Source organism: Lycorma delicatula, chromosome 1 (genome assembly GCF_047948215.1).
Source record: "Lycorma delicatula isolate Av1 chromosome 1, ASM4794821v1, whole genome shotgun sequence".
In the NCBI taxonomy this organism is placed as follows: domain Eukaryota; kingdom Metazoa; phylum Arthropoda; class Insecta; order Hemiptera; family Fulgoridae; genus Lycorma; species Lycorma delicatula.
The window spans coordinates 123,431,057-123,446,419 of NC_134455.1; the positions used below are offsets into that span (position 1 = coordinate 123,431,057).

The window sequence follows — 15,363 nt, forward strand, 5'->3', positions numbered from 1 at the left end:
TCATTATACTGTTAACTCCTTGAAAGGAGTTTGTCCCGATCTTATTTATTACACTGAAGAAGAAACATTAAAGGAATTCTCAAGTCAATGTGTGACACAAAGACGAAGATTGATTTTGAGAGAAATGGTTACGTTCTTTTGATTTGTGTTCATGCATACCGCAACCTATAATTTAATGCTAGAGTTTCCAACACACTGCACTTATATATGAAAGGCAAGAAATCTGTACTCGTGGAATGGAATACCATGAAGGTCATCCATGCTAAGGTTCCCCAGTTTGTATCAACTACAAAGGGAATCGGAACTGCCGTTTAAGGAACTGTCCGGTTCACACAATGGAAATGATTATCCAGGAAGTTAAAATCTTGCATAAACTATATTATCCTGAAACAAGAGAAATTGTCAGCAGTCGAACACCTCGACCAACAACGATTAATAGAAAAGCGGATTTTGCTCTTTCATCATCCTAATTTTACCCTTAACTGGTCACGCTCTTTTTATAATATTACTAGTTACGTCGGGTCACTATGACCAGAACATTCGTAAATTAATATTACATTATTGAAATTAAAGAGAAATGAACGCTTATATTCGAAAAAGAAATTATTTTTTATTCAAAAAATATATATATATCCTTGTTTAAAACAAAATAATCAAAGAAAAACGTTAATTAAAAAATCTAAAAAATAAAAAAGATCTTCATTTTTATTGAACTTTGAACTTTGAACTTTGAACTTTGAACTTTGAACCATATCGGAGAGGTATCTGTTGAGAGCCAGACTAAGGAATGATTCCTGAAAGAGGGCAGCAGCCCTTTCAGTAGTTGTTAGGGGCGTGAGTCAGGACGACTTAAACGGCCGTATCAACATCACTCAGTCCTCTGAGTACTGCGCAACTGAAAGCAATGGAAAACTACAGCTGCTTTTTTTCCAAGAAAATGTGGCTCTCTGCATTTTCACATAGCAATAATGGAGGCGCCTTCCTTGGTAAAATATTCCGGAGGTAAAATAGTCCCCCGTTCGGATCTCCGGGTGGGGACTACTAAGGAAGGGGTCACCAGAAAATTAAAAAATAACATTCTACGAGTCGGAGCGTGGAATGTTATAAGCTTAAAAAAGGTTGGTAGGCTAGAAAATTTAAAAAGGGAAATGGATAGGGTGAATGTGGATATAGTAGGAATTAGTGAAGTTCGGTGGGAAGAGGAAGGCGACTTTTGGTCAGGTGATTTTAGAGTAATTAACTCAGCGTCAAATAATGGGCAGGCAGGAGTAGGTTTCGTGATGAACAAGAAGATAGGGGGGAGAGTGGAGTATTTCAAAACGCATAGCGATAGAATCATTGTAATAAGGATAAAATCAAAACCTAAACCGACAACGATTGTTAACGTTTATATGCCTACAAGCGCCCATGATGATAATGAGGTAGAGTGTGTATACGAAGAGATTGATGAAGCAATTAAACACGTAAAAGGAGATGAAAATTTAATAATAGTTGGAGATTGGAATGCAAGCATTGGAAAAGGCAAGGAAGGAAATATAGTGGGTGAATACGGGCTGGGCAAAAGGAATGAAAGAGGGGACCGACTTATAGAGTTTTGCACGAAGTATAATTTAGTAATTGCCAACACCCAATTTAAAAATCATAATAGAAGAATATACACTTGGAAAAAGCCAGGCGATACTGGAAGGTATCAGATAGATTATATCATGGTTAAGCAAAGATTTAGAAATCAACTCGTTGACTGCAAAACTTACCCTGGAGCAGACATTGATAGCGACCATAATTTGGTGATAATGAAATATAAATTGGGGTTTAAAAACCTGAAGAAAAGGTGTCAGATGAATCGGTGGAATTTAGAGAAGCTTGAGGAAGAGGAGGTAAAGAAGATTTTTGAGGAGGACATCGCAAGAGGTCTGAGTAAAAAAGATAAGGTAGAAAATGTAGAAGAAGAATGGGAGAATGTTAAAAAGGAAATTCTTAAATCAGCAGAAGCAAACTTAGGCGGAATAAAGAGAACCGGTAGAAAACCTTGGGTTTCAGACGATATATTGCAGCTGATGGATGAACATAGAAAATATAAGAATGCTGTGATGAAGAAAGTAAAAGGAACTATCGGAAATTAAGAAATGCTATAAACAGGAAGTGCAAACTGGTGAAAGAAGAGTGGATTAAAGAAAAGTGTTCAGAAGTGGAAAGAGAAATGAACATTGGTAAAATAGACGGAGCATACAGGAAAGTTAAGGAAAGTTTTGGGGTACATAAATCAAAATCTAATAATGTGTTAAACAAAGATGGTACACCAATATATAATACGAAAGGTAAAGTCGATAGATGGGTGGAATATATTGAAGAGTTATACGGAGGAAATGAATTAGAAAATGGTGTTATAGAGGAAGAAGAGGAAGTTGAAGAGGATTGAATGGGAGAAACAATACTGAGATCTGAATTTAAGAGAGCATTAAAAGATTTAAATGGCAGAAAGGCTCCTGGAATAGACGGAATACCAGTAGAATTACTGCGCAGTGCAGGTGAGGAAGCGATTGATAGATTATACAAACTGGTGAGTAATATTTACGATGAAGGGGAATTTCCATCAGACTTCAAAAAAAGTGTTATAGTTATGATACCAAAGAAAGCAGGGGCAGATAAATGTGAAGAATATAGAACAATTAGTTTAACTAGTCATGCATCAAAAATCTTAACTAGAATTTTATATAGAAGAATTGAGAGGAGGGTGGAAGAAGTGTTAGGAGAAGACCAATTTGGTTTCAGGAAAAGTATAGGGACAAGGGAAGCAGTTTTAGGCCTCAGATTAATAGTAGAAGGAAGATTAAAGAAAAACAAACCAACATACTTGGCGTTTATAGACCTAGAAAAGGCATTCGATAACGTAGACTGGAATAAAATGTTCAGCATTTAAAAAAAATTAGGGTTCAAATACAGAGATAGAAGAACAATTGCTAACATGTACAGGAACCAAACAGCAACAATAACAATTGAAGAACATAAGAAAGAAGCCCTAATAAGAAAGGGAGTCCGACAAGGATGTTCCCTATCTCCGTTACTTTTTAATCTTTACATGGAACTAGCAGTTAATGATGTTAAAGAACAATTTAGATTCGGAGTAACAGCACAAGGTGAAAAGATAAAGATGCTACGATTTGCTGATGATATAGTAATTCTAGCCGAGAGTAAAAAGGATTTAGAAGAAACAATGAACGGCATAGATGAAGTCCTACGCAAGAACTATCGCATGAAAATAAACAAGAACAAATCAAAAGTAATGAAATGTAGTAGAAATAACAAAGATGGACCGCTGAATGTGAAAATAGGAGGAGAAAAGATTATGGAGGTAGAAGAATTTTGTTATTTGGGAAGTAAAATTACTAAAGATGGACGAAGCAGGAGCGATATAAAATGCCGAATAGCACAAGCTAAACGAGTCTTCAGTAAGAAATATAATTTGTTTACATCAAAAATTAATTTAAATGTCAGGAAAAGATTTTTGAAAGTGTATGTTTGGAGTGTCGCTTTATATGGAAGTGAAACTTGGACAATCGGAGTATCTGAGAAGAAAAGATTAGAAGCTTTTGAAATGTGGTGCTGTAGGAGAATGTTAAAAATCAGATGGGTGGATAAAGTGACAAATGAAGAGGTATTGCGGCAAATAGATGAAGAAAGAAGCATTTGGAAAAATATAGTTAAAAGAAGAGACAGACTTATAGGCCACATACTAAGGCATCCTGGAATAGTCGCTTTAATATTGGAAGGACAGGTAGAAGGGAAAAATTGTGTAGGCAGGCCACGTTTGGAGTATGTAAAACAAATTGTTGGGGATGTAGGATGTAGAGGGTATACTGAAATGAAACGACTAGCACTAGATAGGGAATCTTGGAGAGCTGCATCAAACCAGTCAAATGACTGAAGACAAAAAAAAAAAAATTGAACTTTGCTGTCTTAAAAATATAATTATTCTCGATTGATTGAAGGCAAACTTATAACTCATCTGTAAATATGTTTTCAAATAAAAATATTTGAACTGAGCTGAACATCTATAAGTAAAAAATGCACAATTTGCCTGGTCCCAACTTGATGTCCTCAGCAGTACATTTGTGCATATTTTTTCTTAGATTTATTATTTCAGTTAGAAATTCTTTATTTCCAACACTAATATTAATCAATATCTTTACAAATAAAGGAAGCGTAAATTTTAAAAACATTGTGCTCACGTTTCATACACACAATGTTATATTTATCGTCCTTGGTGCTCGAGCAAAGGTGACAGCGTTTACGTTTCCTTCTAACTTCCATATATTGCTCTTCTGGTTGTTGAACATAAACTACAGTAATGTCTTGATCTTCAAAATGTATTTTTAGTTTGTTCAATTTTTTTGGGGTTTTCCGAAGTGATATACCTTTTAACAAGTAAATTTTTTACTAAAATATGGTCTAAATTTTTAAGTAAATGGGAATAGTGTAACACACCTGGTCGCGTCGGGTCAAATAGCTTATTTTTGTTACGTATATTACACAAACCTAGGCAATTCGGATACTGACTGATAGAACGGATTGCGATAGGAGATTAGCAGCAGGCTTGCCAACCTAATATCATTGAGGCAAATATTAAACTTTAAATATAAGATAGTGAAATAGCAAAACCCGCGAAGATCCATCCAACGATAAACGTTGGGTAAAGATGTTAAGAAGGCATCTGAAAAGGCAAAAAACTAAACTGGCTTATAACTGGTCGAAGAACTGGAGTACTTCAAGCAGTTATAAAGTGAAGGAAGGTTTAGAAAGGACGCAGAAGACGGCTGAGCTTGGCGCGATGGAGGTTTAAGTTATGATAGAGAAGGCCTTGGGTACAGGAATTATAGATTATGCAGCTATAGAAATTCCAAAAGCAGAGAGGGCCCCTACGGAGGCCGAGTATTTTAGCTGCCCAAAATATGTCATTTGGGAGTGCATTAAGTTCACGTTATGAGACAACAATGCTAACCGCTCCATCTAGCTTGGTATCACGTAGATGCTGGCCGCAGAACCACCCTGGTATCGAAAAAGGATTAAGATAACATCTTCGAGACCTAAGATACCTTGTCATCTGACGTGGACGCCGTCTGGAGGATGGAGAAATAAAATAAGAAGGGATTGCCTAGGGAAAACTTAACTATATTTCTATAACTGTATTTCTTCCTCTAAATTATTAAACTAATAGTTCAATCTTAAATAACATTTTAGAAATGTATTGTTTAATGCATGTAATTAAATTAAGATGCTGGACGGTGTGCATCATTCTTTTCTTCGGCTTGCCACGGGTGCGTTTAGATCAAGCCCTATCGCAAGTTTACTTGTAGACTGTGGTGAGCCATCACTTTGGGATAGACGAGACCAGCTCTTGTTATCTTATTTTTCCCGTCTCAGCGGACAGCCGAATCACCCAGCTTTTGACCCAGTTCTTAAGAATCCTAATTTGAGGAAGTATGACAACCGTCTACGTTGTAATGCGCCTGTGGGTGTCCGTATACGACGTCTGCTGTAGCGTATGAATGTTGGCACTCCGTCGTTCTTTCCATCATGTCCGTGCTCGAATCCCCCGTGGATAATAAATTATGTAAATTTTACGTTTGATCTTACAACGTATGATAAACAATCAAACGCCACCTATTGTTTACCAGCAGGTGTTCCAGTTTCTCCTCACCAAGTTGAACCCAGACGTGGTGGTATACACTGATGGGTGGAAGCATGACGGTAACGTTGGTTGTGCTTTTGTTTTCAATGAACAGACTTATATGTTTGGCCTACCCGGTGTTGCGAGTGTGTTCACCGCGGAACTACTCGGTGTGGATAGGGTTCTAAGTATCTTTGACTCTAAATATAGGAACACTCTTATTTGCAGTGACTCGTACAGTGCTCTCCAGGCGTTGGAAAATCTTTATTCCAGACATCCTGTCGTCGTTGGCATTTATGATAAAATCGCTGAGTTAGAAAAACGGAACAAGGGGTTAGGTTTTTGCTGGATCCCTAGCCACGTTGGGATTCTTGGTAATGAGAGGGCGGATTCTGCTGCGAAAGATACGTGTATTCAGCCTCCTTTCACCACCCAAGCTACTACCTTTGATTTTATTAATCATATTAAACAATCACTGCGAGCAACGTGGCAAAGTGGCTGGACGGCTGTCGTCGATAGTAAACTTTGGCGGATTAAAGACTCAGTGTTGCCGTGGAGCTCCTCTTGCAGGAACTCTCGTCGTGAGGAAGTGGTCCTCTGCCGGTTACGGTTGGGGCGTACGAGGATCACACACGAATATCTAATGTCGGGAGGAGACCCGCCCCTGTGCAGACGATGCAACTGCCGCATGACTGTGCACCACATTTTCGTGGACTGCGTATGTTATGCGGCATTGCGTCGTCAGTTTAATATACCCAGCAGCATTCGTGATGTCTTGGGTAATGATGGCAGGGTTTTGGAGCGAATGTTTCACTTTTTGCATAGTACTGGGTTACTGCAAGGGATTTAATATACTTATATATGTTTTTCTATAAGGAGAGCTGTTTAATAATTTTAACCTTTATTTTCGATTTGATTTTTTAGTTTAATTTTACTCTCCGGGGTGGGGATTTTTCCACAACCCATCAGAGTTAGGTAAGTTTTTATACTTTCTTTATTCTATTATTTTATCTTTAATGTTTGTCAACTTTGTCTGTGATATTAGTTTTGGGTTTTATTTTGCCTTCTTGGCTTGTTTTAGTAACTTTTTATTATATGATTAATATTACATATGCACCTTGTATAGCTTATTATTTTGGAGTTATATTACCCTTTAAATAATACCTACCGGGCGATGATAACGCCCAAGCGTTTATTTACTGTATTGACCAAGTTATTGACTGTAAGGTTCCAAGGCCCATGATATGATCTGATATTAGATTTATTCACTGTCCGATTATGTTACAAATTTTGAAGAGAGTGTTTAATACAAATACATTTTTCTTAAGTTATTATTCTTAAGATATTCATTTATTAATATTACTAACTCTTTTACTTAAATATATTTCAATAAAAAAGGTGCATGGGATGTCTATAGGTTGTATGTAGATATATTTTTCCTAATAACTAGGGTGTAGCACTTTGAAAGTTTATATCTGAAACCGACTGGCAGATGCGCATGCGTAGGTAGGTTTTGTAAAAATTTATGAATATTTTATTTATTTTTTATTTTTATAAAGAAATTGGTATAGTATATTGTGAATTGGTAAGTATATAGTGAATTGGTAATTGATAGTGAAATATTAGATAAACTGATTAATTTTTCGATAGAAAGACGGGTGAAAATTTATATTACGTAAATTTTGGAAAGCAGAAAAGTTTTTGTACACTAATTTGAATGAAAGAAATAGGGGGGATTGTGACATTAGATGGCGTTAGGCACTAAAAGTAATTTCTCTTGGGCGCATGAAATGTGTAGAACATATTTCACTAAACATGTCGGGCAGCCGGTGTATCCGATCACTTTAAGGCGTCAGTCAGCTGTGTCCCGCAGTCAACTGGTTCGAAACCTAACCAGACTTGTTAATTTTTTTGCTTTAAATATTTTTTATCCCGCTCACCTGTGACGTCACACGACATAGCATGCGACTGAAAAAACTGTACATCAGTGTTACCAACATTTGAAATATTAAAAAATAATTAATATTCATAGCAAAAATATACTTAGGTTGGCAACCCTTTGCGATTTAAAATCTCCCGTTCTAACAGAACGAGGTAAAAGGGAATCTACCACAGCAAAAAAAGGGAAATTCTATGACGGTGGTTGCGACAGTAGCGCTCTTAGCGGTGACAAGAGGTACTAGTGATGCAGTAATGCTATTTTAGCAATACTGTTTTTTTTTTTTATGTAATAGATCCTTGCATACATATATATATATATATAAATAAATTACAGTACTTACGTTATATAACTATTTGGTACAATGTAATTATTCCTAAAACAAAATTTTCATGGTAATAATAATAATGCTCTTTCATGTGTATTTAAAAAAAAATATATTTATAGTAGATACAGACTATTATTTACCCAATACTCCTCTCTAAGTTGTGAGATGCCATTTACTTTAACAGAACATAGTGCAGGATGCCTGGAAAGTATAAAAGTATTCTAACTCAATTGGCGTACTGTGATTTTACCTCCTTACAAGAAATCACATAATAATATGCACACTGAGTTTTGTATTTTAATATAACACTTATAATTATTTATCAATTTCTTGTTGCGAAACGTAAGATTTAAAATGACCCGTAATGTACCATAACAGCATGTTTACAACAGGATCTTAATTTAGACTTTTCTTATCTTAGATTTTACTTATATCGTAAAATATTTAGATACCCTCATTATAGTGGCATGTTTTGTTTTTCTTCAGTCAAAAGAGTAACTATCTTAAAGTTTCACAGCTACCTCAGAAAATTTATTGCTCAGGGCTGGGAGGTATGTATTTAAATTCCGAACAATACCATGTTAGTTTCTTGCTGGCAGTTTTTCTAATGTTAAAAATATAGTAACTTTTTACCTGTAATATTTTCTTTCTTTTTCAATAAATCAAAGATAACTTCAATAAATCAAAGATAACAAAAAGAATATGTTGAGCCTCCATTTTATACTACTATGTAAAAACTAAATAGTTTTATTACACAAAATTATACATTTATATATATTATAAAGGATTTTGACTTTCGCAGAGAGCCTTAAGTTTTTCTATTTTATCGTTTATTATTATTACTATTATTATTTTTTTTATTAATTCTAATTTTAATTGTAATATTATAATTATCTCTTTCATAAGCTAACTAATCGAATTTTTCTATTTACTTATACTACAATACAAATGAAATTTTTAATAAATAATTTTATAATTTGATTAAATAAATAAATGAATAATCATCATCTTACGTCACTGTTTTTATGAAATAAATTGACCGCTTCCGTATGCGTGTCAAGCGTAAAACAATTATACAGATTTATATTAAGACATTTAAATAAAAACTTTATATGATTTTCTTTAAAAAAATAAAGAAAACGAATGAAACGGCACGAATTAAATTTTTGAAATTGTTGTCGAATGAAACGGCACGAATTAGGTTGTTACTTAATTAAAAAAGTAGAAAAGATAAATAAGTGTCCTTAATTAATTTAAAGTGATACATAAATATCACCTTTGCTTTGTAGTTGAAAATTATCTTTATTTATTTTTTTTTAATGAGAAATGCATCTTAAAAAAGAGATTTATTGAACTTTTAATAATTTCAGCATAACGACTAACATAAATTAATTTACTCCAGCAGATTTAGTTACGAATCAATTTACACTTAATTAATAAATTCTACTAATAAAAAATATAAATAAATTACGTACTATGTATTAAGCAGCAGCTAGTACTTACTTCTTATAACTTGACATACAGAATTTAATTATTCATACTTTATGCATAAGCTAAGCATGGATAGTTCCATGCTTAATTCTTAAAATTTTTATTATCAGGCTGCCTTTATTTTTATTTAATAATTTTATTTTTTATTTGGTTTATTAAGGTATATTTTAATCATTTTTCCACTTAATATTCCAAAAACATATATCAAGTACACGGTAATGACACTAAATTACCTTCTTTACTTTCTATTTTTTATTAATTATACCCATAAAAATTAAAAAATATCAAATCTTTACTAATCCGTATTAAGGTGATAAGCAGCACTAATTAATCTTAAATTACATCTTATCAATGCCTTTTTTGTAGTAATTAAAGGTAATCCTGACACAATTAACATTAATTAATTAAGAAATTAAAGTAAAAATATGGCTGAATACTTTTACTATTATATACTATTAGGAGATGTTAATGGTTAATATTGTTTCGGATGGTTCCGTGTTATAAAGTTATTATTAAATTGATTTGAAAACATTTTACATGACAACATGACCACAAGATTATACACCTTGGAGGTTGCTAGGAACAACCGCTTCCTCAGGCTCTCACTCCTGATTCGAGTCAGTTGGTTATGGACAGCTGTGATCACCAAAGACAGGACGCAGCAAGGAAGACCGAGAGCATCCGAAAAAGCTCCACCTGCAAAAGTCCGTCATCGTTCTTGACGGATTTCTACCAGCGGCTATCAAGATGGTGTCACCGGTCTGATACGACTTTGACTGATGTAGATAAATGTATATTTTTTATTATTACCAAAAAGTTCATTTCACAAATATAATTTTTAAAAAATTAATAGTTAAGTTTCAAAAATAATTTTCTAGGAGATAAATAAATTGATTTTAAGCAAATAGTTTTTTTATGCTTTTCTAATAGATAGGTAATGGATCCTATGCATCTTTAAATCAATTTATCTATATTTGTAAACGTTTTTGTTAAATCAAAAGTAAATGGACAAAAAGTGCGCGAACGAAATTTCATACCCTAAGGTATGTTCCTGCAGCCCTGCAGGCCGTAGTACGTGTCAAATTGTCTGATCGTACGGCTCTGTTTAAGGATGCGCACCTAGTTGTGGAAACGTCCGTCACCAGGGAAAGCCCGCAGGGCTCCATTGTCGGTCACTTGCTGTGGAAACTGGTATTCGACGGATTTTTGGGATTGACATTCCCGGAAGGGGTCACGGCCCAGGCTTTTGCCGATGACTTCTTGTTAGTTCTCGGTAACTCATGACCGGGGATAGAAGATCGAGCGCATGCGGCTTTACTCAGACGGCAGAACTCAGGCTATCCTGGAACTTAATGGTCAAGGGGAAAATGGGCCATTCACAAGCGTCGAGTCAACGTTGTGGGAGCCACGTTGTTGAACCATGTAGATTTCCTTGATGTGGATGCTTTGTTCAACCGTCTTCAGTAGTATACTAGAGGGAAAAGACTTCTACCGCGCTGCTGTTAGGAGAAACTAACTGAGAAACATGGCTGCCTACCATCCAGATTAAGGCTCCTAGCGCTTTAGTGGTGAACAGGTATTTGCTGGTATTCAGCGGCCTAGGCGTGGCAGCAAATTCCTGTCTTTGACGAGATAAATTTAATTATTGATAGTCATATATGTTTTAATATTTGACGGGGTATGCCTACCAATTTTAGTGATACATGAAATGTGGGCGGTGGTACACGCAAGAGAGTGGTCTATGGTACCGCCCATATTTTGCTCACGGTTTTATGTTTGCTCTTGGAGCTAGTTAGGACACTAGTCGCTAACCTCTTTCGAGGCTCAGTAGCTGTTTGTGGCACAGACATCTTATGCTTTAGGGCGACCGAATGGGGTGGTGGCGAAAATCATCTCAAACAAATCAAACTCCAAGTTACAGAGTTAGGTTCTATATATATAGTTTATTGATGGCTGAACTTTTCGGCCGGGCTATCAAGACTGGCTGCGATAGGAACCTACGGTGGCCTCGGGCAATGGACGGACCATTAGGTAGTGGCCAGTTCGCGGATCGAAAAGTGCCTGTAGCCGTCATGACCGCTTATTCCGGGGAGCCATCTGTTAAATACAGGTGGATTACCGGAAAAAAGTGGTTGTCTTGTGCCAAGCAAATGCCAAACAAATGCCAAGCAAACCAAAATCCTAAGCTCTAATATTTCGTTATTTGATACTTTGAAATTAAAAAACTGGATTGGGAAGAAATTGGAAGTCCACCTGACTTATTTTTAGAGAGAGAAAAATTATTTGACAGTTATTACTTACATTCTGTCGTAGCATCTTGGAGCCTCCAATACATTTATACTGAAAAATAAAAATCATATAAAATTATAATCAATAATTTTATTTAAGATGTAGCAAATCAAAAATACAATTTTTTTTCCTAATTGAGATCCTACGATATGTAGGGGAATTACCATTTGAAAAACGAATTTCACGATTTTTAAATTACTGAAGTATTATTACTTATTACTATAGTACTTGTTCTATAATGATTAGAATTCTAATGATTTATTTTTAATTTTTTTTAGCACTACATAATCTGTGTGTTTGAAATACTGTAGATTTGTTCGTTTATATTTTTAAGTAAACTTTAAATTTGTATCTACATGCGCGCGCGCACACAACCCACCACCGACACACACACACACACACACACACACATGTATATAAATCACACAATCACACACATGAACAAATTTACAGTATTTCAAACACACAGATTATGTACTGCTAAATAAAATTAAAAATAAATCAGTAGAATTCTCATCATTATTACATATATATATATATATATATATATATATATATATATATATATATATATATATATATATACTGAAAATGTAGACTATAAAAAAAGTTAGATCCTACTTACTTTTCAGCAATATCGTTTGGAGGTATGATTGCATTTTTGTTATAATTCGATCTGAAATTTAAATAAATTGATTTATTTAGTTACATATATGTATAACATACTAATTAAATAAATTAATAACATTTAATAGAATGTCATTAATAATTGATGTCAGATGATTTCAAAAGTTAGTTTATATCATAATAGAATAAAGCAATAGTTTTATGCATGTAAGTCAACTTCAAGATAAGGAAATTTCTTAAATTAATTCTCTTTAAAAAACACTGAATTTACCTGAATCATGTGCTAGTTGACAATCTACCTCTAACCCTGATTCACTGAAGATGGATAAAGTACTTTTAAGAATATAATAATTTATAATAGATAGAAAAACCAGTTTGTTCATTAATCAGAGAAGTATTTTTATCAGTTGATATGCTAATAAAGTATGAAAAAATTATCATCAATTTTGTAAAGGAGTTAGAGACAAGTCTCTAATTAGGTAAAACCTAATTTGTTACTAATCTGATTATTTATGAGTAGAAAATACTGATAAATGTATTTTCACTTACAAATATAAAATATTTTACATCAGCAATTCAATTTAATCTGCAGCATAAGCACAAGAGAAATGGTTATACCTATAAAAAAAGTTGCAGAAGCAAGGTTGAAGAAATAAAATCCTTCGTACTTGGTATTAGTAGATCTTGAGAATAATTATATTTAAAAATATTATATTCTTTTTTGTTGATTTAATATTTGATGCTTGGGAGGAATGTGACTGTAAAGATATGAAAAAAATTGATAGAATTATAAAGGAAAGTATTACTACAACTTTTTAAAAACTATACAATATATTTTTATTTGCAAACAACTTTTTTTTTTAAATTCAATTTCAATAAATTGATTGACGTAATAATATGTTATATTTATAACAACATTTGACAATTATGTGGTAGTAGATATGTCTTTTTATTAGGACAGTTGTCCGTTTGAAAACTGCCAGTAACTATGTGATTTCGGTGTTATAAATAAGAGTCCAAAACAGCACTGTAGTGGCCAATTCAAACCAGGTTTTGAAATAATTTAACCAAAATATTTGAGGTCAACCTAGTCTACTAATTCAAAACACCTTCTATAAGGCAAACAAGTTCAATATTCCATTGCTTTCCTAATGTTTATTAATTATGCAAAGTACACGACCCAATTACAATTTCAGTCACCGTAACGGTTTTATGACATTAGCATTCTCTCAAGTGTAGAGAAAAACTGAATGGTAAAACAATGCCACTTTATCAGTACCATAATTTCTATCAGAAAAAATTCCTTTTTTACCTATTTATGGGCACCTCACCCAGTGTCCAAGCTGCCATTTTTTATAACAGCATAGTAAACATATAGCACTGGATAAGACTTAGTCTGATTGTCAAGTCCTATTCTCAGATCCTAAAAATATGTTTCATCATTTAGAATTTTGTCTGGGATTTTTCTACCCTTCTTTTTCACTACTGACTGAGCCTGGTGGTCAGTATGCATCCTTGACAAGAGATATCACTTTTTATTTACCTTTTGATAAGCTGATAGTAGGAAAAGATTAAAAAAAAAGTAGTAGGAAAAATGATAAATAAAGTATTTGTTGCCGAATACTTTCAATACAATGCCATATTTTAAATTTGTGTTCATAGTAGTTTTAATGAACTTACACCAAGTAGAAGGATGTAACAAACTTTTAAATTACTTTAATTAAATGAGATGCCTGTCAAAAATGTTATTTTGGAAAAATCAGACAATTGCACAAAAATTTGTGTATGATACAATAGCTTGAAAGTTATTTGGTGATAGCAGTTGGTGTTGAGAAGAGTAAGTAGTTTGTTTACTATTTGATATTTTAAAGTAATGAAAATCAGTCCTCGTCTAGAGATTCACATAGAAGAAACTAAATATAGATTTGATAATAGTAATGAGGTGTATTAAAAATAAATGGTTATTGCAATGAAATAATCAAAAAATATTTATTTAACAGCCCTCATAATTATTATTATTAAAAATATTTAATATTTAATTATGAAACAGGTGTAGCAAACCTTAATTTTATTTAATAATATTAAGAATCTAACAGTGTTGGAAAAGTAATGAACCTAGTGGTAACATTAAAAGTGAAGAAGAAAACTAATTCTTTTTAAGTAGGACAGGTAAATTATATAATACAGCTACAGATGATACCTTGTAAGAGAGACTATGAATTTTTTCTTGTTTCTTTGTTTACTTTCTTTTGTTGACAGTCTTTGAAGATAGAGATCCTTCAGTACAAAATATAAAATAAATTATATTCTGTAACAAACATTAATAGCTACATTTTTCTGTAGATTCTACATTGTATATTAAGCAGGAAAAAAGTGTATTATTTTGCAAGAAAAAGCCCTTTTCAGTGAAATCGTGAAAAGTGAAAATGACCAGTAAAACCAGCAGATATAACTGATCCCCCAAATTAAATTTTGTACAAAATATCTGAAAAGATAATAGTGCTTCTTTAGATCTAAGGGGATATCAATATCCAAATTATGTATAGAACTCTGCTATTTTTACTTATTAGTTTTAGTAAATCTATCACCTTATCAATCACACACTTTATCTATCGCATTATCGTCTTACCAAGTTTCCTACTTTATCATTAGTATTAACCTTGATTTTATACTTCCCTTAGGTGTATTTTGATGACTCTTAAATCCAGGTTTAGTCATGCCTCTTTTCCAACTCTATACTTGTGTAGGTATTATGTGACCACACATTTTAAACTGCCTGATTTCCCGTTGACCATTCTTGAGTGAATGATTTCATCTTCGCATGTATTCTTATTATTAGTTAGACTTGTTATCCATGTTGTTTTTCTATCAAATCCTTCTGTCTTACTTTCATAGAACCACCAACTAATTAAGGATTTTTACAATGATAATGTTTTTCTACAATGAAAGTATTATGGAATGTTTTATTTTGGATAAATTGTCATCTATATAAAATAGTATATTTGATTTCTAAGTGTGTAA

General features: G+C 33.3%; 1 protein-coding gene across 3 annotated transcripts in view; it reads right to left on the bottom strand.

Annotated features, from left to right (window-relative positions):
* Positions 1–15,363, bottom strand: part of LOC142321825 (uncharacterized) — a 140,447-nt gene that overhangs the window by 41,343 nt on the left and 83,741 nt on the right. For 2 of the 3 annotated variants that reach the window (XM_075360279.1, XM_075360260.1), the window contains exons 10-12: positions 12,341–12,391; positions 11,728–11,766; positions 7,951–7,983 (exon numbers count right to left, since the gene is read on the bottom strand). In XM_075360279.1, the coding sequence (XP_075216394.1) occupies positions 7,951–7,983; positions 11,728–11,766; positions 12,341–12,391 (123 nt within the window). The remainder of the gene's footprint in view (positions 1–7,950; positions 7,984–11,727; positions 11,767–12,340; positions 12,392–15,363) is intronic. The other variant, XM_075360270.1, reaches the window with a different exon arrangement.